At 39.2% G+C, this 27,953-nt stretch overlaps 1 protein-coding gene across 4 annotated transcripts; it reads left to right on the top strand.

Annotated features, from left to right (window-relative positions):
• Window positions 1-7: 7 nt before the first annotated feature.
• On the top strand, window positions 8-27,336 carry MPHOSPH9 (M-phase phosphoprotein 9). Of its 4 annotated transcripts, XM_061344627.1 has the most exons (24): window positions 14-756; window positions 1,924-2,056; window positions 2,967-3,117; window positions 4,367-4,456; window positions 7,297-7,817; window positions 8,311-8,434; window positions 10,388-10,478; window positions 11,749-11,855; window positions 12,281-12,406; window positions 13,235-13,671; window positions 14,547-14,705; window positions 15,750-15,837; window positions 16,593-16,808; window positions 17,633-17,680; window positions 18,050-18,114; window positions 19,232-19,333; window positions 20,157-20,294; window positions 20,949-21,124; window positions 21,901-22,065; window positions 22,394-22,514; window positions 22,915-23,018; window positions 23,980-24,191; window positions 25,266-25,334; window positions 26,301-27,336. In XM_061344627.1, exons 2-24 carry the CDS (start codon window positions 1,950-1,952, stop codon window positions 26,400-26,402), a joined length of 3,519 nt encoding a protein of 1,172 aa, XP_061200611.1. In that variant the 5' UTR covers window positions 14-756; window positions 1,924-1,949; the 3' UTR covers window positions 26,403-27,336. The 4 variants fall into 4 exon arrangements, 3 of the variants coding, with proteins under 3 accessions (XP_061200613.1, XP_061200612.1, XP_061200611.1); XM_061344628.1 differs by lacking the exons at window positions 23,980-24,191; window positions 26,301-27,336 and having other exon boundaries at window positions 10-756; XR_009724082.1 differs by lacking the exons at window positions 23,980-24,191; window positions 25,266-25,334; window positions 26,301-27,336 and having other exon boundaries at window positions 8-756; window positions 22,398-22,514; window positions 22,915-22,948.
• Window positions 27,337-27,953: the final 617 nt, after the last annotated feature.

The following is a 27,953-nucleotide window of genomic DNA, read 5'->3' as shown; positions in this document are numbered from 1 at the left end:
GGAGCCAGGCTTTACGGGCGGGAGCGTTTCCTGAGGGGATTCAAAGCTCTGGGGCTCGTTGTTTCTCCTCATGGTCCCTCAGGAAGTCCTTGGGAAGCCGGGGAAAGGGGGTCCGAGGCAGCGGGGCAGCGGGGACCGAGGCGCCCCGTGCCCCCCTGAGGGGTCTGCGGGGAGTCGCGGGCAGTCGGGTCTTGCTCAGGAGGAGCTGCAGTCACGCGGGCTGCGCTGGCCCCGCTGCTCGCATCCACATCGCACTTAAGAGTCAGAATACCCCGCAGCTCGGTTTTTATCCTACTCCTTTATGTAGGGACTTGCCGTATAAGGATTATTCTGTGCTATGGAAACAATAGCTGTCAGCTTAGTGCTCCTCAGCCCAGTTGCAGCTCACTTAATGTGCTTTTTTTCGTATTGTGAGCAGACTTCTAATGAGGTTATGAAACGAGCCTGTATCACAGCGAAGTCCCACCCATCTGCTGTGCGGCTGAGATAGGCCACCCATGATTGCATCCTGGGGAGACTGAGGTAGCCCTCTCCACTGTCATCAGCTGCTCCAGAGACACTCGCAGCTCTTATCTGTCCTGCTAGGTGCCTGGTAACCTTCAAGTTTTCCTCACTTAAAACCACTAGAGAAAGAAGAAAGGCTTCCCCCCCCCGTCCCTTCATTTATCCCAAGAAGCTTTGCCAAAGGATATGTGCATCTGGGTAACTTCCTTCCCATTCTTGTATTTTCAGCCCTGTCCAAAGGAGATAGCTTGAGTGAGTACCTGGGAAACATTCCTGGTAAAAGTCCACTAGAACAGGCAATAATCAGGCTGATTTCCATTGGTTTTCCTTCTGGTGGAAATAAATGTTTATGCTTCCAGACCTGTCTGTTAGTGTGATATCTCTGTGTACTCAAAAGTAATGTTAAAGCCAATAGCATGTAAATGTAAGCCCTCTAAAGAGGAATGGTTGTGTTGAAGGTGTCGTGCTTCTTTAAAGCAGCAGGGGTTTATTTTTAGTAGTATCACAGGCCACTTGGATGTTATTTCTTAATGTCTCTTCTTCATCCGTGACATGATTGTAAGGTTTCTCTTCACTGTTAGAACACAGAGTGAATTCACCAGGGTGTAGAACACGCTGGAATAAGCACTATAGAAGGACTGAGCAATGTATTTCAACTATTTCTCAGTGAAAGTATGGGAACTGGAGGAGTATTTTAGTCTCTTTACAGCATTTCTTGTGAACTGCTGCTTTGAGTGCTGTGAGAGCATCGCACAAGTGTTTAGTAGTTATTTATTTATGATGCTTTCAGTTAACCAGCTGCTGGGTTTAACTGCTCTGGGATTCCTGTTGGACTACATGGGTTTTTGTTGTTAGTTGGTAAGAGGTGTAGCTCAAAACAGCTTTTTGAGTTAATGTTATACAGTAACGGTAAAACAAGTGTTCTGTGAAGAAAGCAAGCCAAATATCACATGCAGAAATGGTCAGCTGCAGTCTAAGTCAGTCTTGGGTTTATTTTCTGGCGGGTGTGCTTCTTGCAGGGAAGGCACAGATCCCTGTTCAGCAGGTTTAAGTGCATTGATAATAAGGCCCTTTCACAGAAGTCTTGAGAGCTCAGATTTCAAACAACCAACCAACCAAACCCCAGCAACACTGTTCTACCTGGAATTTTTTGGATTCACACACCACTTACAGCCTGGTCTAGATGTGATGCACAGCTGGGAATCTCCTTGATTTTTAGTGGTCCCAGCAAGTAGAAAGCTGACTAAATACCCCCTGTTTGCAGGCATAGCACAGGGCAAGGAAGAGAGGTTGGTTGTGGAATGCCAGCACTTTCTGGGGTGGTTTGGCTTTTTAATCAAATTCTGATTCTTTAATCAAATGGCTTTTAAAAACCAGATGGTGGTGCTTATTATATTTTATATATTTATTTATCTTCAGGGTAACATCGTACTTGGGACTAAGATATGGAAAACTGTGACGTGGTGAAAACTGCACAAGAAATCCCTTCATCTTCTGCAGACTCTGATGTCAGAAATACCCACAGCTCTGTCTGTCACTTGCATTGTAACAGGTAATGTGTTGAAGAAATTCCTGACAAATATTGTTATTATTTTCATTATCCTTCATTAGTATGCTGTTACAATATTGTTGTTACTCAGGTGAAATAATATGTAATACTCTGCAATGTATTTTGGGCTGTTTCGTATTTACAGGTGTAATATTTAATGAGAAAAGCTTTACTGAAAGAACTGTTAATTATTTCTTAAAAGCTTAGTAACTTCCATTGCCTCGTGTCTTGTAGAATTTGGGCTGGGAACCTGTCTTGCACTAATTGTAAGAGCTCATTCTTTAGAATGATCATGCATTGTGCTGAGACCATGCATTGATAGAGACCAGCAGCTTAGAAATATGGAGTTGTTTTTCTGTTCAATGCCCAGGCTATTCCCAGTCTGAATAAGAAGGGCAAATATGGACTAATAGTCTAAGCGATGATAAGGAGAGGTTCTTCTTGACTGACCTATTAAGATGAGGGTTACAAGTTGCTTACTGCATATGTAACTCCTCAGAAGAAGGCAGTACTCCTGGCCTTCATGAATCATTGTTACACAGCAGCTTATATTTGTGCACTTCTAACATCAGAATCTATAAGGAAGCACATGGGTTTGATGAAAAGCTGGATTTATTGACATTTGCACTAGCGAGCAGTAGTGTCTCTGCTGGTTATGCTGCCTCTTCTTGGAAAGCTGTGTTTTAACAGTATGTAAGATAAGAATGAGGCATCCTGTGGATTCTTGGGACATTTTCTTGACAAACATCTATGAACAGATCAGTTGTTACTTTTCAGCATGATGAGGGTCACAGTGTAAATTAAGTGTGTAACTCTGTACAGCTTCATTGCATATGTAGTGTATTATTTTGGCCACTATATCGAGCAACTGGCACAATAAATAATTGAAATCCTTTTCCTCGTGTTTCACTAGAAGTCCTTCATCCAATCCCAATGGAGTTTCTGGTTACTCAGGGAATACCAGGTCCTCATTAATGCCTGGTTCTGTTGAGCTGCTTGCCTCCTTTGTGCAAGATCTCCAGAACGCTGGAAATGCTGACTCAGAAATTGTGAAGAGCTGTGAGGTATTTGATGTTAAGGTTTATTTTTAAAGACATTTGTATTAATATATCAGCTTTGTATTTTGGAAGACAAATGATACAGTTTAGCAGTAAGATCTATGATGTATGTGTTTACTCCTCATGATGGGACAAATCCTTTTACAATGTATGAACTAATCTTGTGCATAGATTTTACTGCAATTTTCCCTTAGCTTTTAATCTTAGTATTACAAGACAGATGTGAATATTTTTTCCAGAGTTTCAATTGCAAAGTTTTGAGTGGAATAAAATGTAGACCTTTAAAATTGTCTCACTTCAAACTAGCCTGAAGTGATAACTGGAAATCAGAAGTTTTCTTTCTAAAACTGGCTCAGTTTTAGTTTAATTACTTACTTATTCCATTTGTAGCAATGTGATCAGTTTGTTTCCCAACTTAAAACAACCCCAAAGTCATGAAATGGGTTCAATGAGTTAATTCTCTCGAATGCTTTTTAATGTTGTTTTTGTCTTTTTTTTACTTTAAATTTTATCATTATATTTAGTCCCCATAATGAACACGAGGTTCCCACACCATGGGTTGTTCTTGCACAATGTCGGAGCTTTCTGGCTGTGGTCCATGGAGCTGTCTTTTTGTAGATGCTTAATTTGGATGTGCTTTAACAGCTCTGAGGAAGGAACAGAGGTGTCTGTGTCGAGGCACATACGTTCTATGTCCCGTGTCCTGTGCTTCAAGTATCAGGCTCCATAAAGATTAGCATAAAGTAGTTTTAAAAATCAGATTTTACCATATTTTAGGAACCCTATAGATTTGACTTTTACGTTCTCTTTTTGTTGTCACTAAACAGTTATGCATTATGGCCTTCAGCTACATTGCTGAAGGGAGCAAAAAAATGGTTCACTGACCATGGTCCCAAACCATGATGCATAATTTACTGAACTGGAATCAACCTTTCCAAAATTGTACTTCACTGCCAGCTGTTTCTGTTTTTAAGTAATCTTTAATAGAATAACTCTTCTCTTTTTCATTTGTGTTTTTTAAACCAAACTTAAATTGTAGTGATGTGTTTTATTGCTGTCTAGAAGGAGTTTGAGGGAATGTGTCCATAGTGAATTCTTCCCATTGATAGGGGGCTGTGTGTGTTGTGGGGTGGAAACCACAGTGCTGCTATCAAACTGTATTATGTCAACACCTAAGTGTAAGACTGCAAAACTGTATTGTAGCTAGAGATGCAATATGACTGTGCTTTAATTATTGTACTTTGTGATTTAATAGACAAGGTGGCTACAGTTATTGAGACTGGTAGAAAAACAATGTCAGGAACAAATAGTTGCCCAGCAAGAGCAGTTCCACCATCAAATCCAAGTAAGTAATGATTTGTTCATGTAGGTAGGTTAGACTGAACTTTTCTTCCCTTGCACCACATTGCCCTCCAAAACAATGCAGTATGGGCTCTGGCACCCTTGTCTTTTCCTGTAAGTATATTCAGACAGGTAGTTAATGGAAGTGGATAACTGGAATGCCGTTTAAGGATGCTTATTTGAGACAGCCTTGGGTAATTAACAAAGTAACTGTAAGTACCATTCCAGAAGTGAATATTCTGGGATTATTTGTTTTCAGTTGTTTTGTTTTCACAAACATTTAGTTCAGAATGCCCATAGGATAATTGGATTTTAGAGGTATAAGCTGGTTTTAACTAACTGTTAGACGATAGATATCATTTCTAATTTTGAGACATGGTAGTTTTCTCCTCATTCAAAGATGTTACGTATCTTGTCATTAACTCTTCTAGACAGTCTAGAGTGTAGGAAAGCATTCATTGTAAAACTTGAATGCTTATTTCACCCTTCAGTTGAACAGCCTCCTTTAAGAATGAAAAGATGACCCAGGGGAATATCCACATTTTTGCTGAACCATATTTATCCATTAAAACAAAAGAAATGTCTATGTATGTATGAGACAATGATTCTATAAATATATAATGCTTAATATCTTCATCATTTTGGTTGCTGTTTTTCCCTTCCCTTCCCTGATGCCCTCTACACTAGTAGTAATCAACAGTTCCTGAACTGAATTAACAAGAGGTACTGTCCTTTTATCCTATCTCCTGGTTCTCCCCATTCACCTCTTCACCTTCCCCCCCCATCTGGTTATTTTTGTCCCACCAGTGTTTCCTTTCCCTTGTATTTCCTTCCTCCTACTGTAGTGGTTTGATTCACTTGTTGCTAATCATAGTTTTGACTAAACCATTGTGTTGGCTTTGCTGTTTTGTGTCTTAATAGGAAAGGCTACCTCTGGAAGAGTTGAGTTTGTGGTATCAGCAGGGAGTTACTAACTGCGCTAATTGCCACACTAAATATAACATCAACAGCTGTAACTTGCTTTCAGTTATATGAGTGCATTATATAAAACAGAGGGGGCTATTCCAAACTTTAAACTGAGAAATACTGCAATCCAGGCAGCTCACTATGCTCTAATAAGAATACTAAAGGATGCCCCATCCCTGGCAGTGTTCAAGGCCAGGTTGGACAGGGCTTGGAGCAACCTGTTCTAGTGGAAGGGGGATGGAACTGGATGAACTTTAAGCTCCTTTCCAACCCAAACCAGTTTGTGATTCTGTAACAAATAATAATCTACTATTTGGGTAGAAAAACAAGATGCTGCATTAACATTGGTGTGACTCTGAGATAAGGCTTGCTCTATGCTGTGCTTCAAGAGCAATATGCTTTAAAAATACATCTTAATCCATGTGAAAATAGGAATCAAAAGACCTGGAGTTAATTTTTGAATCAGTGGGGTCAGTCCTTGGCTTTGTGATCAGAAGCCAAGTGTGGTAATGGTGAACTGCCACCACCTGTGGATCACCCCAAGATCAGACTTTGTGGAAGAGATTTAAAAGGAAAAAGGAGTTACCTGTATTCCCAAAATTATAGAAATGTGCTCTTATTTCCCCCAGGTCTTGTTTTCTCTTGGAATTATTTGTGACCATGCAAAGGGAAGTAAAAATGCTATTTAGTTGGAATAGTAGCCTTTCACTTTTCCCACCCAAGGCATTAATGACAAAGATTGAATCTCATCAGTTTGGGTTTTTTTCTCCTGGCAATTCTGTTTCTTCCCTTTTGTTCTCCCTTCCCTCCTTTGGCAGAGTTGAGTCACACAATCACAAATTATTGTTGAAGTCATGGTTGAAATCATGAGCCAGTAACAAAGCTTATGGCAGAAAACTTTGACACTTGGGTGGAAGCATCAGGTTTTTTGGTGGTGTTATTTGGGGGATGATTTGGGGAGATTCTGTTTTGGTTTTGGAGGGATGGGTTCTGTTGGGGGGAAGATTGGGGTAGTTTAAGGGGGTAGGTTTTTAGGTTGGTTTTTTTTGGGGGGTGAAAATGAATAGTTAATAAAACCCAGGGCCTGGTTCTGACCCGTGTATGTGTAGGTTCCTCTGAAATTAAGCCTTACTTTTTATTGCTTACTTTAAGAGAACAAATGATTTTTGTCCAGTCTGTGCTTTCCACCTGCTATGCACATGAATAATGCACTGGAGTTCTGTGAAAAGCATTAGTAGAGTTCCACATTCTTAAACCACTGTTAAATCTAGTGACGTAACTAGAGGTTTGCTCCCCTCCATCAGATACCAGAATAATTCAAATGCAGATCTCTATTATATGAATAAATAACATATTATGTAAATCTGATATTTTAAAGTCAGGTTTGGTGCAATTAATCTTACAGAGGTACATTATTCCTATTAGCATCATAGAGGAATGGTTTATACTTCCATTAAGCATCCTTGCAGTCTTTAAAACGTATATCTAACACACAGAGTCTTTTACACCTAAATTTAGCAAAAGGCTTTTGTCCACTGCTAATGACATATATGGATAGCTAATATTGCCTTAGCTGGTTGGTAGGTAACTCTAGTTCTGAAGGTATGTAGTGAACACATGCATGCATGGTTTTTACATTAATAAATGACTAGTGAGACCTGTAATTCACTGCATGGATTTAAGAATTGTTGCCATGGACATTTTACTGTTACACATAGACCTACTTTATGCATGAGATGTCTACATATTGAAAAACCTGAGTCATTTCAGAGAAGTGCTCTAATTCTGTCACTAATACCATGAATTGAAGACTCATCAAAGTTTAAACGTGCCCTGTGATATCCTCTCTTAGGCATTTTGCCTTTTCTTTTCCTACAGCTCATTCAGGATGAGGTAAGGCAGTTGGCAAAACTGCAGAGCAGCAACTGGGGCACCGGCAGGAGCAGAAGTTTGCCCACCAAGCTCACAGACGCTTTTTCATCACTAGGCAGTCAGATGGGGATGCATTCTGAAATCTTTAAAGAACATGAATGTGTTGTCAGTCAACTTGGATCTAATGAAGCAGAAAGTCAGCCTAATGCCTCCGACCTGCATCAGGAATGTTTTGGAAGTGATGCTTCAATGAACAGTGGGTACGGTACACTTTCTGCCTCCGAACTGCACCCTGGCAGGCTTGACAACACTACCAAGTGCATAGACTACATGGAGAAAACATCCCAGGGACAGAGTGATGGAGCAATAGTGCAGAGTGATGCAGCTGTAGCCAGTGTTCAAAATAAAAGGGAACTTTCACCAAAAAAAAGAGAGGAAAATTGTTCATCGGGAAGGAATGATGCTTTAATTTTTCCTGCCAATTTTGAACATAAAGTTGATGAAACTCAATGTGGAAAAAAAGCTAGGTAAGTGGTAAACTTTCCAAATACTTTATTGTAGGCAGTCACCATTCAGTAAATAGCTGTTGGTAACTGGAAACATTTCAGAATTGAATGGAACGTCTTGATTGTAAAAAATACTAGCAAGAAAAGAGCCTGCATTTACGTTTTGGCTTAATTTTGTGGTTTTGGCTGGTATCTGCTTGAACAGACCAAAACATAGTTGTCTGAAGCTCTTTGTTAGGACTTTTTTTAAAGGAAAGCTATTTTACTGGTGGGTGTGCTTCATTAGCGCTTTTCAGTGATTTCTTTGTGGTTTGAGTTGGTTTTTTACCTTAAAAAAACCCCAAACCAAAACCCTAAACTATTTCAGCGTTCATCACTTCATATTGCTTCTCAAAAGTGCATGAAGGCAGTGGAGTTTTAGTGCCTCTGTTCCACCTTGAAGAAGAAATTTCCTGTAGGGATCATGTCTCCGCTGAAAAGGATGTATGTACTTAAGGTCTGTTTGTTCTTCTAGTAAATCTTTAACATCATGGGCACAAAAACTGAAACAAAACCAACCAAAAAGAATAAATGCAGATGAAGTGTGTGTGAACTCTATGCAAGAAAATGAGCAGGCAAAGAAATTACCCCATCAGAATGTAAGTCTCTTTATGGTTTTCCAGTTTGATTCTTGTTCCTGGTATTTTTTCAGCATTGTAGTGGTTTCTGATTCAGCACATGCTTTCATACTTGCTTAAAGCATTTGAGTATGATGTTACTATTCATATGTTTGAAGTTCATGTGGGCAGAGTTTACTTGTATCATTCTTTACTTACATATTTTGGCTTATTTTGTTCCTTACCTAATTTTTGTGTTCACTTACCTGGGTAGCACTTGTTCTTTCCTCATAGAGATAGTAGTTACATTCTCATTTGAAGCTTCAGGTCGTGGTCATTTATTGTGCCCTGTAAGTTTTTTGAAGGATCTTGGATTTCAGGTTTGTGATGCCACCACTTTAGAACTGTTTGTAGTACCACCCATTGCCGTGGCTGCTGAAGCAGCTCAAAATGCCTCTTTTGAGTAGAATTTGATTTCTGCTTTCCCATATTCTTGAGTTAATAATTCTGTACGTCCACACACCTCATTATTTTGGGGAGGAAAGCTTAATCGCATATTTCTGATCCAAAAGGTTGTTCTGCACAGTGATTGTGTGAGTAATCATCATACATGTAACTATGAAGCTTTAGCATTCCTTCCAGTATATTGTCACAAACCTCTCTCCTTATGCTAATATTAAGGAAATAATTGAAACTCTGTTAATGGCTCTACTTACAGAAGATTAGGAGAACTAGGAAGTATGAATCAGTTGATTCAAGGTAGGGTTTGTTTTCTTTCCCGTGGTCACTCTGAGGGTGATCCAGAAAGAGTTAAGAGTGGCTTACTCTGTTTGGGCTTGCTCTCTTTAATCTTCTTCCATTATCAGTGGAAACAATATGTTCCTCTGAGGGGATGTTTCAAACCAGGAGTCACATTTGTCTGCTGTGGATTGTTTCTTTTCTCTCTCTGCTACAGGAGGATGCATAAGGAAATTTGTGGCAAACTCAGATTTTGAAAAAACCTTTATCTTTCTTTTTCTTTGTGAGAATTCAGTTGCTATTCCTTCATTTTCCTTTCTTCCTCCTTAGGCAAAGGAGAATACCTAAATAAAACATTAAGAGGGACAAAATAGCCTTGAGGTGAGCTGGTGCTTTGTGCAAAAACTCGAAAAGCTTTAGTTCCAATTCTTTTTTTCTTACTGACTTTTGTTAATTCAGTGGTTTCTCTCCTGGTTTAGTCCTCAGTTGTATGAGCTGTATAAATTTGTCAAGGAGCATGGCTGTTAAGCTTCTGTAATGGAACAAAAAGCCCCATGTATGGTAGAAAAGAGCAATGTGAGATGACTGTTTTAAAGCTAGCTGCACGTACTCTGTTGCTCTTGTATCACCGTGTTGTGATTCCTTGATTAAGGAAGAGGAGAGCTGTGGCAAATCTTATGTCCATTTTTATCCCCTGTGTTCGTCCCACTCTTTTCAAAGTGGTTTCTTTGATTACCTTTGGTGGTTGCTTAGGAAGTTTGGAGTGATGAGGAGTATGTAGTCTCTTGTGTGTCTTGAGTGCTGATAGACAGCATTTACCTGTAGATTTGTGGTAGGTGGAGTCATAACAGCTCAGTATAAGCAATTCCAATCTTAGGAGGAGGAAAGAGTAATGCTTTATTGGTAAGTCACCCCTCTATAAACTTGCACCTGGAGCAAGGAAGTTTAGGTGACTGTACAAAATGTGTATTTTTGTAACAGTTAATCTCAGAAATGCTCCACAATCAACAGGCACCTGACTTAGAAAACATCAGTGTCTTTTAATTGAGGGGCTTAGTTTAGTTCCTCTTTTGCTTGTGGTTCCTCTGAATATAAATGTCACAGGTTTGGATCATGCTGTATAATGAAATATAATCCCTTTGCTTAAAAAGACTAACAACACTTCCATGCAATTTGAAACAGTTGTACCCTTGCCTTCCCTGCCCCCCCTTGCTTTGTGACTTTCCTTATAAATTGTTTCCTCCTTTGTGATTTTAGACAAACCTTTCTGATGCTGCTTTGCCACCTTACACTTTTTACCTCAATCAACCGAATGAAAGTCCAAATTCCTTAGTGTCCGAAGCTTCAGGTATAGTTAACTTCTTGTACTTACATTTCCTTTTCTTTTGAACTCTTGTTTTTTAAAACTCCTCCTAGGATGCATTTCTGATAACCCTGGGGAGGTGAGGAGGGTCTGTGGGCTGACAGGCTATTAAACTTTGATATAGTATAATCCTGCTTTTCTTCCTCTTGCGTTTCGAACTGATGGAGTTCCTGTGTGTCACTGCTGGCGGATGTAGGATGTGCAGCGATTTTTCTCTTCAAATTCCTCAATGTTTCAAAGCTGAGCTTTGTCTTTAAAACTGTTTCATAATTTAATTACTCTTAAAATCATGTGGTATCAAATAATCTTTCAAATATTGGCATCATTGGTCTAGTAGTCACAGGAGTGCCTCGCAATAGAGGCAGAATTCCTGTAAGCCAGGGGTGTGATTGAAGGAATTGTGTGAATAAACAAGAATGAGATAATGCAGTGTGTAATGCGCTGATTCTTTAATGGAGGGAGATTGCTTTTTTAATGTTTTGATATGGTTTTAATTCCACTGTTTTGGGGTGGTTGGTGCTGGTTCTTTGTGGGGTTTTGGGGGACTTGTGTTTTTGGGGGGGGATGTGGGTTTTTTTGTTTCTTTTTTTTTTTTTTGTGAAAGCAAACAACTAATTCACATATTTTGATTGTGACAGGGTGGATTCATTTGAGTAACAAACAGGGGCACAGAGATGCAGCCCTGCATACTGTATATTTTTTGCTTCTGCACAGCCCATTGAGAGAGGGACACATAAGAAATTGAAGTGGGGTTAAGACTGTATCTGTTCCTCATGTGCCATCCCTCTTAGTCCTGGTAGTCTTGTCTCTTTGCATGTTATAGAGTGCTGTTGAGTAGCAAACTGAAGTTTGTGGTATCAAATGGCTGCCTGGGATTATTCCAGGGTAATACAAGTTTTAAATGCTCTACTGGAAATCAGTAGAAATACCCAAGTTTATGGTAAATGAGGATTTGTCCCTTGAACATCAAAGAGTAAACCTGTGTGCTTTCACTGATTGATAGCTGTGGTTACTGATGCTGTGTGATGTGGTGCTGATCATGTTGCCTGTGCTTTGCATTGAGATTTTTTTAACTTCTGGTAACAAATGCTTTAGTGAGTTCCTTAAGTAATAGATGCACGTAATTAATACAGCATTTTTGCAAGCTGCCACAGTAACATTTACTAATGGATTTTGGGATTCCTATTTTATAGCCATGAGCTTGGAATTTGTAGTTTTCTATTTATTATTTTCTTTCAATGTTTCTTTCTACCAGGACTTTCATACTGGAAATTAGATGAGAAGGAGATGTATCACCCTTTACCAGAGAACTTCAGAAGTGAGTTTGCTGATATTTTCTCCACAAAAGCATCACCAGAGCAGGTAAACTTTGTGTGTTAAAAGTTGGCTGGTAGTTGCTTGTTGTCTTGGCTTTTTGTTTCCCCTTTAAGTATGTAAATGTAAAGTATCAGCCCTCCAGAAGCCAGCTTCTTTGTGAGACTCTTCTGTTAACTCAGGCTTTCATATTCTGTTCCTTCATTATTCATTTAACCCCACTAACATCACTAGCAATTGACTGACCTTTTGTCACTTGCAAGAAATTGTGTGTATAGGAGTTGAAAAAAAACTAGTACATCAAAGGTGTATGTCCCTCACTGAAGACCTTTTTTAAACTGGGTATGCTGAATAAAGCCTTTTCCCGTTCTCAACTGCTTTATTAGCTAAAGTCACCCCATAACTTCCTTATCTATCTTGGGGATGGAGAATTGTGTTCAGGAATAGTAATGTTGCAATTTTCCCTGTTGAAGTTGTCTTCTGCTGCTGAAACCAAGTTGTCATCATTGAAGGATATTTATCATAAAAGACAAAGGGAAAACAAGCAGCTGCCAGACCAGAATTTTATGCCTTCTTCCCAGTCAAGTCACCCACCTGAGGTAACATTGATTTCTTTACTTCACATCTCAGTTTGAAGATAGGGTAAGTTACAGGCTGGTTTCTCATTAATTGGCCCCTGCTGCCACCTCCAGCTTTATGCTGGAACAGCAATTTGTGCAGCCGTGATGAGCCAGAATGGGAAGGGATCCAGCTGACAAGACCTCCAAAAACACCCTGGGTAAACAAGCATCTTTGCTGCACAACCTTGAGAATGGTGCAAGGATGAGCCTGCTTACGCCGAGGCTGCAGCTGATGAAATGCAGATGGAACTGCAGTCACAGGAACAGGGTTTTCTTACTGCTTCCCACAGGACGAGTTCATTCCACCCGTGAAACAGAAGAGGCAGAGGTTGTGTAATTGTTCTTTATCGTATCTGTTTCTTTATACAGCTTTCAGTCTTGTAAAAATCCAGTAATGATGCTTCTATGTGGCTATCTTGTTTATATAATCCATGAAGGGATTTTTCATAACTATACAAAGTTACTGTTTCAACCTACAGGCAGACATCAAAGTCCTTCTATTTACATAACTGAAAGGTCAAAGCATTTTTAGACAACTGCAGTGTTAGATATGTCTTTTATTCTTAATGGAAACTTAGAAACTCAAGTTGCAAACATTGGGAATATGCATCATCATCTAAGCTATTACCTGTCCCTTCCTCTGGCTTGTCATATCAAATTACTATAGTAATTGTAGTAAATGGTTGTGGTTATTCATTATAATTCCTTCAATACGCTACATGGATTACTGATGTCTTCAGATAAACTCCATTTACAGGAACAAAAGTGAAATCACAGTTCTTTTTAGCATTGTAACTTCTTTCCTAGATCTTGACATTGGACCCAACCCTGCACATGAAACCAGGGCAGCAGAACCCAGGACCCTGTTTTATCAATATTCCTGAAGAGACTGCTGCTTTTTCTCCAGACTCTATGGCAGAGCCCGGCTTTTCAAGTCATTGTGACACAGACTCTTTTTCACAGACAAGTAATTCATCTCAGTTAAATGATTCTCCAAAGCATCCTGCCAGCAGCAGAGCTGCACGTTTGGACCTCTGGAGAAATCACCCCTTCCAGAATGAAAACAGGACCAGCTCTCCCTTTCCAGTGGCATATACGGATGCTGACAATGATAACTTAGTCAACACTGAGGAGGAAGAAACACGGACTCTCACTCCATCTTCTGCGGCTCAGTGTGCTGACAGCAGTTTGCCAGAATACAGCCTTTCAGTGACATCTGTTGAAGATCCTGTGTTAATGTCAAAGTAAGTAATGTTGGTTGTAATGTAAGTAAGTAGTGGTTGGTACCTTCACAGTACTTGTGAAATGACCAGAATACGAGTTCTGTTTGCTTAGAACATAGCTGCACATTGCTGCTCTTTTCCTTTTCTCCTCTGAAGTGCAGGTGGCGTCATTTCCCACTTCTTACAATTGTCTTTCTTTAGCCTGTTCTATTTAATCTTCTTCAGACCATACTATTTAATCATAAGGCACAGTATTTGTATTCTGTCTTCCTTGGATGTCAAAGCCTTAACTGGAAGGCAAAACAATTTCCTATGTTTTATTTGGTTATGTCTTTTTATACCTTAAAATAACAATCCATACTTCCCTCATAGGTTGTATGAGGGAGTTAATTCGGGCAGAGAATTTCCAAGTTCTGTGGGGGATGTATTTTTCTGTCTTAGAGGCAAATGGTGGGAGAAGCACAGAATTACTGTACTCAGGAAACATCAGTATCCCCCATTCACCATTGAAGCTCTTGTGAGTTGCCCATGGACAAGCAGACATGGCATATTCTATGTGTCAGAGCTTATGTCAGGGTCATGGTTCAAGATAACTCAGTGTTTTGAGCTTTCCTGTTAAAATTTTACATGCAGTTTCTAGTGCATAGCAAAGGAGGGAAGAGAGAGTAAAGCTTTGTATTGTATTTGTATATAATAATACTTGTATTAATGGGGAGACTTCTGTGCAAGCCTTGGGTATCTGACACCACTGCCTTAGACGGCGAGGCTTTCTTTAATTTGAATGCAGCAAAGTTCCATAAGAGAGATTTATATGCAGAGTTCATGATGTGCAAATGAATACAGCAGTGCATGGTCATGTGGATAGCTGGAAACCTTTTCTGTTCTTTTGAAACTAGGATTAGGCAGAACTTGAGGGAAAAACATGCTCGGCACATAGCTGATCTACGAGCTTACTATGACGCTGAGATACACAGCTTAAAACAGCAGCTGGAGGCAAGCCATAAAACTGCTTCATCCGAAGACTTGAAGAAAATCAATCAAAACCTTGCTGACAGGTACTGTTTGTCCTTGCTTGTCCTCTTCCTCTGTGACGTGGGATTCCTTCCACTTCCAAACCTGAATATACTTGTTTAGAATAGGTTGAAAAGTTTGTCACTCTTCAATTCTGAAGATTATGTGCATCTATGATACTAATATTTTCCTATTAACTATAAATCTTGTGTTATTTAATGGAGCTGTTTAAGATCACTTTAAAATCATTGTTAGTCAGCAGTCATGATGTTTGGACCAGACACCTTTTTTGACCTGCTTTTTGCTGAAGCCACCATAAGTTTTACTCAAGAGGGGCTGTCAGGTAGAGGTTGGCCTAAGCAATTTGTAATGGAACTATCTGTGTTGTAAAGTAGTTCTCGCCTGTCATGCTGGTGAACATCATCATCCTTTATCTTTCATGTCAAAACCACAGTCTTGAGTTCATTGGTAGCTTTATAAAGTCAGTTTGCCAGTCAGTGCTCTTTGACCAGATATTACTACTGTAGTCTGTGTGCCTCACCTAAATATTCCCTTAGACATAGCTTGAATTTTGCTACATAGAGAAGTTTTTGTATAAATTATTTGCCAGTCAAAATAACTATTGTCAATTTAGATAGCTAAAATACTTACAAAATCAATGCCTTCTGGAATAATTGAAGCAGTATCTGGGTAGCTGGGACTCTTTTGTACTTCCCTTCCAGCAGTAGTGTTCTAACTACTAGAAGTGACTCCTGAGCAGTCATTTATTGAGTTAAAGATGATTGCAGCTATTAATTATCACACAGCATCAGCAGCTAGATGAAGTGCAGCTCTGCTCTGATGCATCTCAGCTGCTTTTGGTCTGCAGCTCTTACGCTCCAAGCCACGTTGAGTCTCTGCAGGTGTTTCTAAGTTGCTGCTTGCCCACCATGAGCAGAGACGCTGTGTGCTCACTGCAAAGGCCATGGGAGAAGGTCACAGTCAGGCACAGAAATTCATGGGGATGCTTAAGGAAGGAAAGCAAGCTATAAAATTTATATTTATTTTAAAGTTAGAAGAGCTTTTTGTGATCTGTATGTTCTGAATAGGTGTGACCAATTAGACGCAGCTCTGAACGAAGCGAGTGCTCGCATAAAAGACCTTGAAAATAAGAATGCTATGCTGGAAAGGCAGGTGGTAAGTATGTGTTCTTAAATCAAGTTGGTTTTTTTAACTAAAAGGGTAAGAGAATGCACTTGTTCATTACTAAGCTGATACATATTTCTGTATCTTCATCTTTTTATTTTCAACCTTCCTCCTTAATATATGAATCAGCCAATATGTTCCACCAGTGACTTTCCTAGCTGAGTTTCTTAGACTTGAATCATCATCACTTTTGCTTATGAACAGCCTTTTCAGGTTAGCAGGGATCAAACAAAGTTTAACAGTGAAATGCTGTGATGTGTTAATGATGTCTCTCTTTAGATATTATGTTTTTTTAATATATTTATTTTGCTTTAATTACTTTCTGTGATTTCTTAGAGCTGTGATAAAAACACATCTCATCTGCACTGAGGCAAAACGATTCTAAGGATATTTATACAGTTGTTCTGACCAGCTCAGACCAGTTTGCCTATGGCTGCATAGCTGCATTTACTGGTCAAAGAACAGGACACTTTGTCACCAGCTAGACACCCGGAGAGACATTTTTCCATGCTGGGAAACAAGAGGCCTAACCTCTACATATTTTAGCTCCTGTAAAATAAATAACGTCTTTTGGGGGTTTTAGTATTCATTTGCGTTCTTTCTACATCACAGAAATGAGCATAACTCTTGCGTTCGTATACAGATGTACCCTTGTTTTCTATTCAGATGAATTTAGATTATGCTTTGCACTGAAATGAAAACAAAACCTCCAGGGAGCATAATCAAGAACGTGTGTTTCCCTGCAGGCAGACTGGCGAGACCGCTTCTACACGGTCAGTCATAATTCCAAAGGGTTGCAGGAACGCATGGAAGAGATGCGCACAAACAATAAGGAGAAGGATAACACCATCAGTCGGCTAAAATCGAGGCTTCAAGATCTAGAGGAAGCATTTGAGAAAGCTTACAAGTTATCTGATAATAAAAACACGAGGCTGAAGGAGGAAAATAAAATGTTTCAAAATGTAAGTAAGCAAGGGGGCGGCGGTGGTCACAGTTACACAGTGGGTCCAGGAGCACAGCACCTCCTGCTTTGTAAAACTACTTGGAGTTTAGCATTGTGAAGGCTTGAGGCACCATTAGGAGAACAGAAATTATTCAGCTGACTACTTAGTAAGCTAGGTGTTAGGTGATACTATGGATCTAGATATTTAAGGTAACAAAGGTATACCTGGTAACACTTCTCGTAGTCTTTCAGGTATTTTATTACTCTGTGTGCTATGAGTTCATTTTATATTTAGAGATATTGCAGGGAGTTGGTTTAGAAGGTTGTTTTTCCCTTTCAGGTTATTGAGGATGGACTGAATTTCCCATAAGTCACCACAACTTGCTAGAACTCTTTATTGTGTATGATTTTAGACTGAATCAAAGGAGTTGTTTCTCTGATTCTTCACTAATAGCTTTATGGAATGTTTAAAAGGATTGGCAAAATGAATGTTAGTTGGAAAAGCTACTTCATGCTTTAACTCCTTTTTTACACCTAAGATTGCAAAATACAAAGTCAGCTTTAAAGTTAGTGAATAATTTTACCAGTTCAATCAGTTCCTTCAGGTTCTTTAGAGATAAATAATTTGAGCATTAGAAATACATTGTGTAAGTAGTTCAGTTGTTCTGCTCTGTCTGTAACTTTTTGTTCCAATTAGAAGATGCTAGCACTTAACAAACAGTATTGAAGTACATTCTCTATCCCCTGAAGCATGGGTAAAGAAACAATTCAGATGACAGCAGTGAACAAAACTGTTAATTGTAAATGGTCTCAGTGTGAGTTTGTGTGTTCTTTTTGTTTTAGCTTTTAGGAGAATATGAGTCCCTTGGAAAAGAACATGAAAGAGTAAAGGTAAGTACACACTAGTTAATTAGAGAACCACGCATCTGAAATGTGTGATAATGTGCCATAGAATTAACCTAAGTACTTTGAAAAAGATCAAATGGAAAGATCCATATTTGTTTTACTTGATAGTTTCTTACTACATCTTCAGAGCCCTGCAGGGAAAAGGAGGGAGTTTGGGATGTATTGGTTTTCAGTGATATACAGCAAAAATACTGCAGAGTCAAAGCCATCAAATTGAATGGGCCTCCCTCCCTTTCAAATAGGAAGGTGTACTTAATGTATTGTTTTCAAGACTGATGTAGTTACTCGGGTGATTTTCTTTTAATACACTTTGTGCCTTCTAAGCTTATTACTTTTTTCCTTGTGTACTTGTAGGATACGTTAAATACAACTGAAAACAAATTGCTTGATGCAAACACACAGATATCTGATTTGAAAAGGTAAACATGAAACTGTCTTCTTACTGTTTGAACAATATGAAATGCCAGCAGCGATCTATGTATTTACTCCTAGGTTATGAAATCTGTAGCTCTTACAAGTTTAATTACATCTTATGAATCATTTCATGTTGTTTTATGTTACTTCATGCATACTGTAAATATCTTAATTTAGGTACATGTGTTTTCTGCTTCCTCAATCACAATGGCTTCCCATGATTTGCTTCCTTTCTGATGGTTGTCACTCAGATAGCCCAGCCAGGCTGCTGCTCAAGCCTTTAGTCTACAGTTGTCCTCTCAGGAGCCTCATCTTCAGCTAACCGATCACTCTTCTGGTTTTCAGGAGTGAGGATGCTGACAGGAGTTTGCTAAGATTATGGCTCCTAGGCATTAATAAAGGATAGAAAGAATAAATAGGAAGAGTTTAAGAAAGGAATAGAAACAAGCCAAAACCACTCTGCTTTCAATTTTTATTGGGAGTGTTGAGGGAATGAAGGTAGTATGAAGGACAGCTGAAGTATTTCTGTTGGCACTTCTATTTTCTTCCTGCCTGATTCTCAGTGCTGCTATTTAGGAACCATTTCAGGCTGGGGAAATTTCAGTGGAAAAGGAGATTTTTATATCCTGCTCCAAAAACCTGTATTTCTGTTCTCCAAGAGGGAAATGCCTAAAACTGTATTGCATTGCCAAGGGCTAGCTCAGTGAAGATGTGAGCTGCAGTGAGGGAGATGAAAATCCTGTGAAGAGCCTGAGCAGCAGATCGGTGGTTACCTGAGTGACACAGGAGCCACTCATTAAATCCAGTCAGGGAGCCTCTTGCATAAGTACAGCATTTCAAGGAGGAAAAATGTTCTGGTTTTGTTTTCCCCAGCCCCTCCAAGATGGACGTTTTGATCCACATCAGTATCTCCTGGTCCTGTCTTTCTAGCTAGGTTACCTACCTTAGAATTCAAATACATATTTATATGTGTATTTAGATAGATATAAAAATGTAGTAGTTGCTCTTGTTCTTCTGCTTCACGAAGGATATCTGATTGGAAGAGTAGACTCCAAGAAATATGATGTATCTTTTATGTCATTTAAATAATCTTATAATGCACCTTTGCTACTTCCACATTAGGACCATTTCAAAACTTGAAGCTCAGCTCAAGCAGGTAGAACATGAAAACATGCTGAAACTTCGCCATGTTACTGAAAGTCGTTTCAGAACCTCTTGTGCCAAGTAAGTGAATATTCCAGCCGTGTGAAAGCAGACCATGTGGTTTAGACTACTTTTTAATGTGTTTTGGATAAAAATGGATCAAGATCACATCAGTCCGTAGGCCAAACTGGATTAAACCCTTGACGTAATCCAGAGGTTTTACATGTCAAGAAAGTATTCAAAACAAATACACACTTTGGATAATGTATGTGTGAGGTGGCAGACTGTTTCTAGTCTTCCCAGATGGGTGTTTGGTAGGTCTCAGCTGAATACAGATTCCAATGCTCAACAGAGACCTTGGGAATAGAATCTAATGGTTCAATTGGACACTGGAGGTTTTCCTTGTGTGTTTGTCACTGCTTTGAAGAGCTGATTTCTACATACAGCTTGTACAGGTATCTTGAGAGAATGGAAGTTAGAATTAGTTAGGATTTGAGAGGAATTAGAATGCATACTATAGTTTGAACTGTGGATTTAAGTTAAGAGCATTAAAGTTGAGTTCCATCCTGTGGTGTGTTTATGTGTGGTTGTTGTTGGTTTGGGATTTTAAAATGATTTAAAGACCTGGAAAACTTTGCCCCCCTTTGGTTTTTCTTTGTTACTTGGTTATAGCCTTCTTGGTATCTCCCAGTACGGCACTGATCATATGAAGCCTGAAAAGATAATGCAATATGTAGATGTCCACTTGTATATACTGAACCAGCAGTATTTGGAGGGAGAACCTGATTTTTCATTAGTGTGAAGATACAAGTAGTTTATGGTGATGTGTTGCAAGACTGATTTATGGGAAAAAAAAGGAATCAAAACCTTCAAAACCTAATTCTGAAGTGTTCTGTTCCCACAGCAAGTTGGCAACTCCTGATGTCAGCAGGCGGAAGTGGTTGATACCAGGAGCAGAGTATTCTATCTTCACTGGCCAGCCTTTGGAAGTCCAGGAAAGCTCCAAAGATAACAGACTAGAAGAAACCTATATTCCTTCCAGGTGAGCTGGTTTCCTTCGGTATCCAACACTTTTAGAAATGCAGAATTGACTAGATTTGTATTTTTAGAGTTTTTTACTTGTTACATAAAACTCTCAAAAAATTCTCCATGTCATAGATGTTCTACAATTCTTTAAGAACGAAATCACCTTCCTCACCAGCAAAACAAGGAGCAGCTTTCAGTACCTTTCTTGAAATAATCAGAAAGCTTCAACTGCATATTGTGCCGCCTTCTTTACATGTTTTTGTCCAACTCTACTCTGGGTTTGGACACTGTGTGCTCTGTTGTATTGGATGTGAGCTGCAGCAGTCGGCTGTAGCTTTCCACCGGTGTGAAGCTTCAGGTGTAGTTTAGGATGTAATGTAATGGTTTTCCTTCTTACTTAGAAGTTTATAAAGCTTCTGTCAAGACATACTTAATTCTAAGAACATATCAAATCACTGAATTTAACTCACACCTGAACTGGCTGTAACACAATCTTCTGAGGTCCTTGGCTAAAACTAAAAAGCACCCTTAAAGTTCTTGGTTTGATGACTGTAAATCTCAAACAAATTCCTCCGTTTTTTTGGTTTATTGAGCTACTGTTTGGATATATGAAATAAAGTAACAATACTTGATCAGTTCTTTTCTTTTCCACTGCCTCATATTCTTTAAGGCACCATTCTCCTCCTGAGAAAGACTCCTCACAAGAAGACTCTTCAACAACCACATCAGAAAAGAAAGAAATGGAGATGTCAGAAGCACCAATTATAAAAGCCTTTAAAGAACTCGAAGAAGGGAAAGCATTTAAAGATTGGGGTACACAGACAGAAAAAGAAGATGCATCAGCTAGTAACTTTAATTTTCATATTCCTGAACTTGTCTTTACTGGCTTTGCTTTGGTCGCATGTCCTTTGCTTTTGTTATTCTTGGCATTCAAGTCCATCAGGCTGAAGTGACGGGATCAAAACAGTTTTAGCATGCAGACTTCTGGAGTTTTCCTAAGAAAATTCAATATTACGCAGCTAAGTGACTTGTTTAACGTAGAGGGAATGCAAAGGTTGCTGTTAAGTCTCAAGCTGGAGAGTAGCTAATGTCCTTTTTCTAAGAATATCTCAGTATTTATAAACAGTTAATGGAGTCCTAGCAATGCCCTGGCTGGCTGTACATCCATTATAGTTTTGTTCTCATGGTGTTGTATCACAATGTTACTAAGAAAGCTGGCATATGTACTGTAGGACTGCGCTGAGCTGTTCTAACTACCTTGATTTAGAAAGCCTTGTAATTAGAAAACGCTGAGTTTGTCTCAAATCCTATGTTCTTGGTTCAGGCAGGTACTCCAGCCCTCTTTCCCAAAAGATGTTTTTGTCCTTCTTTCCACTGGCTCTATTAAATCAGCGTTACTTAGCATTGTTTCCCCATGCATGCTGCAAAACATCCTTTTTCATAAGTTAGTCCATCTTTCATGAGTACGATGAGCAAGGAGTAAGACTTGAGCAAAACATGCTGATGTCAAGCAGACTATTAGTACAGTCTTGGTACAGTCCAAGCTGCGTACAGAATATTTGTGGTTTCTTGTATTTAAAAAGGTATTATATTAATCAGTCTTTTTCTTCTTTTTAATTTAGAAACATCAAATCGACGTCAAACTGTTGGGTTTGTTGAATCTTCTTTAGTTGCTAACCGATCCCCAGAGAAAGGGAAAGACCAGCACAGACCAAAACGGTACAGCTCCCCTTCTGGCCAGAGGTCATCGTCCCTTCCTCCTCCAAACAGGAAATCAAATACTCCAAGTCAGTGCTTTTCTGAAGTTTGGTTTGTATTACTCAAAAGGTAGAATCAAATAATGAGAAGCTGCTTTAGAAGAAAGAAACATAAAGATAGAACTTCTGCATTACTCTAACAGTAAAAGTAAAAGCTTGACTGTAATTGTAGAAAACATGAGAGCTCTTAAGTTTATTTTAACTTCTCTGTGTTGTGATGCACTTTTTGTCTAATTTAAATAAACATGTAGACAGCTTTGAAAAGCATTTGTTTAAGATGTAAGCATCTGATCACGTGAGTGGGAGATGCTGCACTGGGAGATGTTCAAGGTAGTTAAACATCCTCTGTCTTTTGCAGCAAGAAGAGAGATAATGTTGGCACCAGTGTCTGTGACATACAGCCCAAAACGATCTCCAAAAGAAAACCTCTCTCCTGGATTTAGCCATTTGCTTAGCAAGAATGAAAACACAGTGACAAGGTACGAGGCTTATGAATACAGTTGTGTTCTGAACATTACTATAGCAGCAGTATGTTTATGCAGGCTTAATACTGCTCTTTCGTGTTCATTAAAAGTCCCAGAAAATGAGTCATGGGAAGATATCTGAACATACAGCTAAGTTTAACCCCGTCAAGGAACATGGGAGCTTGGCCTGCTTCTGAAAGAAAGTCACACAAATGGGGTATTTTAGTGGTGCAAATAGGAGTATATTGAGCTATGGTACTATGAGCAGTAAGCAGAAGACTTGCACTGCTGTGGGACAGAAATTGTTTTTATTAAAAAACTGCTTATTTAACCAAAAGGTGAAAAAGTAGAAAATACTGCATTGCTTGATACATGATTTCTAGCTAGTGATTGTTTTGTGCTTCCTGCTCTGTAGATTTGATATACTTCTAGATGACCTGGAAGCTGGTCCTACATCTACTTTACAGCACAATAATACAAGAAAAAGGCTCCAGTTCCTCTCACTAGATGATACAGAAGGTAATCTGTCAAAGTGGGGGGAAGCTTTCTCTATTGGTAATAGCTGCTTAAATAGAAACCTGTCACTTTTATCAAGTCCAGCTTTTAAAAACCCTCTAAATCTTGTCTTATTCTGTAGACAGAGAAGTACCATTCATATAGGATTTCATTTTTATGTATATGTGTGTATGCACAAACAAAATGGAACAACAGCAATAATGAAATGGAGAAAGAAGGGCAGTATGTTTTCCTGTGCTTAACTCAGTTACGCAGTTCATATCTTAGTAGGATCTGTATAAAGATGTACGTACTCAGAGATACTAACAACATTCTGTTGCTAAACATCACATTACAGATAGCCAAGAGTAACTATAATAAAAGCAGTTGTTTCAGATGTTTTAAATGATTGATTAAACCAAATCTTTTCTCACTTTTGTAAATCTTGTCACAATGTTCTGCTTTTGTTTTTATTAATGCATTGATTTAGATGAGTGTTTTCATGACAACTATGATATTTAGTGATATTTAGAAATGTTGTAATAGTCAAAGTTATTCCTATTTGGCACAGTACAGTAATCGGTTTGCTAGCCAAAAAATGTGCTGTGTTATAAAGATCACTTGAAAGATCATCTGTACAAATGTTTTCCATTCTTCTGGGAAGCTTGCTGTAGGCTTTGCTAGTCACTCTCCTTACTTTATGTAAGGAGCCTTTAACAAGGCTTTGCTAGATGTAAGGAGCCTTTAACAAGGCTTTGCTAGTCACTCTCCTTACTTTATGTAAGGAGCCTTTAACAAGGCTTTGCTAGTCACTCTCCTTACTTTATGTAAGGAGCCTTTAACAAGGCTTTGCTAGTCATTCTCCTTACTTTATGTACCTCGAATGTCACTCTGTTTTTCTTGTCATTAGCTTATTTTTCTCTTCTATGTAATAATTTCACAGACAATTACAAAACGAATAAAAAGACCCCTATTTTCTTGATAGGAAGGCAACACTCAGGTGTCAGACACAGCTCTTGTGCTGAATCCAACAATACTGGAATGAAGACAGCGACAGCCTGGGACGAGAAGAGCGTAGCACAGAAATACGAGCCAGTGCTGCCTGCTTGCGAGGGGGACTTCAAATACACAGCAAGGATTAGGACTCTGGCTGAAACAGAAAGGCTTTTTGATGAGCTGACTCAGGAAAAGCAACAGGCAAAGATTATTCTTATTTTAAATTTGTAATGAAACATAGTAGTCGTATGAGAGGTGAGGGGTGTAGCTGTGCACCCTGCAATGCATGGCTGGAATTCATGCGTAATTTCCAGTGTTACCCTGGGAATGGGCCGTTATCAGTCCCTGCTCTACTTCCCATAGAATCATAAAATAGTCAGGGTTGGAAAGGACCTTAAGATCATCCAGTTCCAACCCCCCTGCCATGGGCAGGGACACCTCGCACTAAACCATCTCACCCAAGGCTCTGTCCAACCTGGCCTTGAACACCGCCAGGGATGGAGCATTCACAGCTTTCTTGGGCAACCCATTCCAGTGCCTCACCACCCTGACAGGAAAGAACTTCTTCCTGATACCCAATCTAAACTTCCCCTGTTTAAGTTTTAACCCATTACCCCTTGTCCTGTCACTACAGGTGCTAATGAAGAGTCCCTCCCCAGCATCCCTATAGGCCCCCTTCAGATACTGGAAGGCTGCTATGAGGTCTCCACGCAGCCTTCTCTTCTCCAGGCTGAACAGCCCCAACTTTCTCAACCTATCTTCTGTTCCTAACTTCCTTAAAGGAGAGTCATTTTAACATAAGCACAGGGTGAATGGAAGGGTTGAAGTGAAGGGTTGAAGTGAATTTGATTTTCTTCTTAATGGCCAATGATTTAAACTAGCCTTTCAAATAAGGAAGGTTATTCTGGCAAGTACAAGTGCTCCCTTCATAGGATCCTAGAATGGTTTTGGTTAGAAGGGACCTTAAAGCTCATGTAATTCCAATCCCACTGCCACAGGCAGGGACACCTTCCACTAAAGCAGGTTGCTCCAAACCCCATCCAGCCTGGCCTTGAACACTTCAAAATGACTCTTGGGAGAGTCTGCTTATGAATGTTAACTTCTGTATCTGTGTGGTACAGCACAGTATTATGGTAGCATGCTTGTGTTTAAGAACAAGACTGAATGTGTCTCTGTAATCTATATACCTCACCTCTCTCTTTGTAAAATGAGTTAGGAAGGCTTATACTGGCTCTTGAAACTACAATTTACAGCTGAAGTATTTTCTGTTACTAGATTGAGGCTGCATTGAGTCGAATACCTTGTTCTGGTGGAAGAATGACCTTGCAAGCAAGATTAAATCAGGTGAAAAAGCTTCTACATCTGACTGCTCTCTTCTATTGCTCTCCCGCAATTTAAGAATATGGAGTGTAGATGAAAGTTCCACTGTAGTAAGCTCAATTACTGTGGGAACTTTTCCATACCACTGAGAAGTGTTCCTGAATATGGCATTTAAGGAAAAAGTATGTGTGTATGTACATGTATAAATAGTACATAGTGTATATTCTGCATAATAAGACTGTTGCTATCTTCTGGGGTTTGTACATGGGATGCATTTTCCAAATTACTACAAGAATAGTCTGTTGCTATAACACTAAGAGGCACGTGAAGGCAATACATTGAGGCAGTAACTATGGAACGGATCCCTGCAGCTGTTGTGCTGTAGAGGAAAGTGTAAAGTTTAGTGGTTGGTTGGGGTTTTGTCTACTTGAAAGCATAAAGAACAAAGCAAGAAGGCAAAAAGAAGTAGTGTAGGTGAAATACAGGAGAGGCCATTCGTTAGAAACCTCTCCAGGCTCTTCTGATGAAAACAAGCATCTCCCAGTTGTGTTCTAGAGGTCTCTGCAAAGCCTACAACTGCAGCAGTTCCTAAATGGGGATCCTAGGGCTTGTAACCAATTTGAAAGTCCAAGTGCATTCCAGCGAGTCAGTGTTACCCCTCGCTGCAGCATTTCCTAAATGTGTCTCCCTCATTATCAGCCTGGCCTAATTCTTGTCAAGTTTGTCTAGAAGTCACATAAAAGTTTAAAAACAACCCAAAATACCTAAAACAGTTTTAAAGAAGCCAAAGACCCACAAATACACACACATACATAAAAATAATACAGGGTTTGTAGGTCTGCCTCTAGTTTGTGGGTGCTAACAGAATGCTAGTAAAGGATACCAGTGGAATATAGGAACAGTAGTTTCTTCATTTTTGAATGATCATTGCATTTTGGTTTATGTTATTAAATCCCTTTTTCCCCCCCTTTCTTTAACTGTTTCCTTTAGGAAGCTCTGGAAGATCGCTTGGAAAGGATTAATAGAGATTTGGGGTCAATACGCATGACTCTGAAACGATTCCATGTTTTACATACCTCTGCAAACCTCTGACAATTCTCTCTTTGAATGCAAATATGCTTTTTTTCCCCCCCTTGCACTAATATGTAATTATGCACTCAGTAAATGCAAATGGTTTTGTATTTTTCTAAACCCTCAGTAGTAGTTTTACAACCATGTTACCCTTTACCAACAGCAATATTTTGTACTTGGAGCCACCTATATTTTGAACATATTTTTGTTACACTTGGGAAAATCAATGTTTATCCTGTATTGTAATATTTTTAGAAATATTAATTATTTTTAAATAGTGATACTGAATTTATAAGAAGAATATGAAACTAAAAGGCAGCTTGTTTTCAGAAAATGAGTGTTACTGGTTTGCACTTTGTTTTCCTCCCCATTTTATAAGTATTTATGGTATGATGTAAATATTAGCCAATAGGAAATTTTGATCTTTAATACAAAAAAGCAACCTGAATTGCCTGTGTAAGAGAACTGTGTTATGTTGTAAATCCTTTTAATTTCAACCCTATAACACGGGTACCTTTCATTGTGACAAAACTGTGAGCAATACTTTCGCTATGGTTGGTTGGCTGCAGAATGAAGTGTGTGTTCTGCTGGTCTGGCTGCATTAGGAAAATATGGATCTAAATGACTTGATGTCTCCCAACAGTTGCAGTGAGTAGTGTTTTGCTGCTGCAGGTACCGGGATCCATGGGAGCCTTCCCATCTCGACTCCAGCCACCTCTCCAGGACTGCAACTATTCATCCCAAGTTACTGTTTTAATGAAACAGGCTGGGTTTTGTGCCATGCCAGTGTTCTGGTCACCTCCATTCCTGAATCAAATCCAAGCTGTATTTGTGAACACACATGCATTTTTCTGGGTGAAAACAATACATATTTGCTAGTTGGCCTACTGCTGATTGACTGTCCAACATTGATAGTTTGTATTTTAATATCAAATAAAGGTTTAATTAGATTCTTTCCTCCTGCCCCAAACCATTAATAGGTTCTGGAATATTACATCAGCCATAATGTAGGTTTTAATCACATTGTGTGTTTCAACTTCTGTCCTTGTACAAGATGTTTAGCCACCAGTGATGTGATTATAAGGCCAGAATAGCTGTCATAAAGGAAGCTTGGGAAGATCTGATTCTAAAATTAGAGTCCTGTCATTTAAGGTATTTGATGAACTGGCTTACCCCAAAAATGATATTTTGTTGCAGCCACTTCCGCCCTGCAGTTCCTTTAATACATAGAGTTGAGGGGAAGTCAAGGATATTGGTTGCTGTCTTTACCCTTTAAAATGTACAAATTGGACCTGAATACTTGGAGTTAAATATATTTCCAGCTGCACCAGTAGCTGTACAATTTTGATGGTATTCCATATTACTTGTAATTTTTACATAGAAGGAGTTGAAGGAGGAAAACCAAATCTTGACTTCCCTCTGCAGCTCTACTGTTCAGCTGAAGAAGTTTCCCCACCATTTAAAGTTATTAACAGGTTCAGATTGAAGTGTTCTTCAGATGTATCAATTACCTAGCAGGATTTTTCCAAGGAATCCATCACAGGACAATTCCAGGAGTCCACTGTTGTGCTG

This window comes from Neopsephotus bourkii, unplaced genomic scaffold (assembly GCF_033783945.1).
Source record: "Neopsephotus bourkii isolate Nb327-2 ecotype Australia unplaced genomic scaffold, CSIRO-AGI_Nbou_v1 NB_230, whole genome shotgun sequence".
Classification (NCBI taxonomy): domain Eukaryota; kingdom Metazoa; phylum Chordata; class Aves; order Psittaciformes; family Psittacidae; genus Neopsephotus; species Neopsephotus bourkii.
Note: the sequence above shows the minus strand (reverse complement) of the source record. Positions and strands in the feature narration are given on the sequence as shown.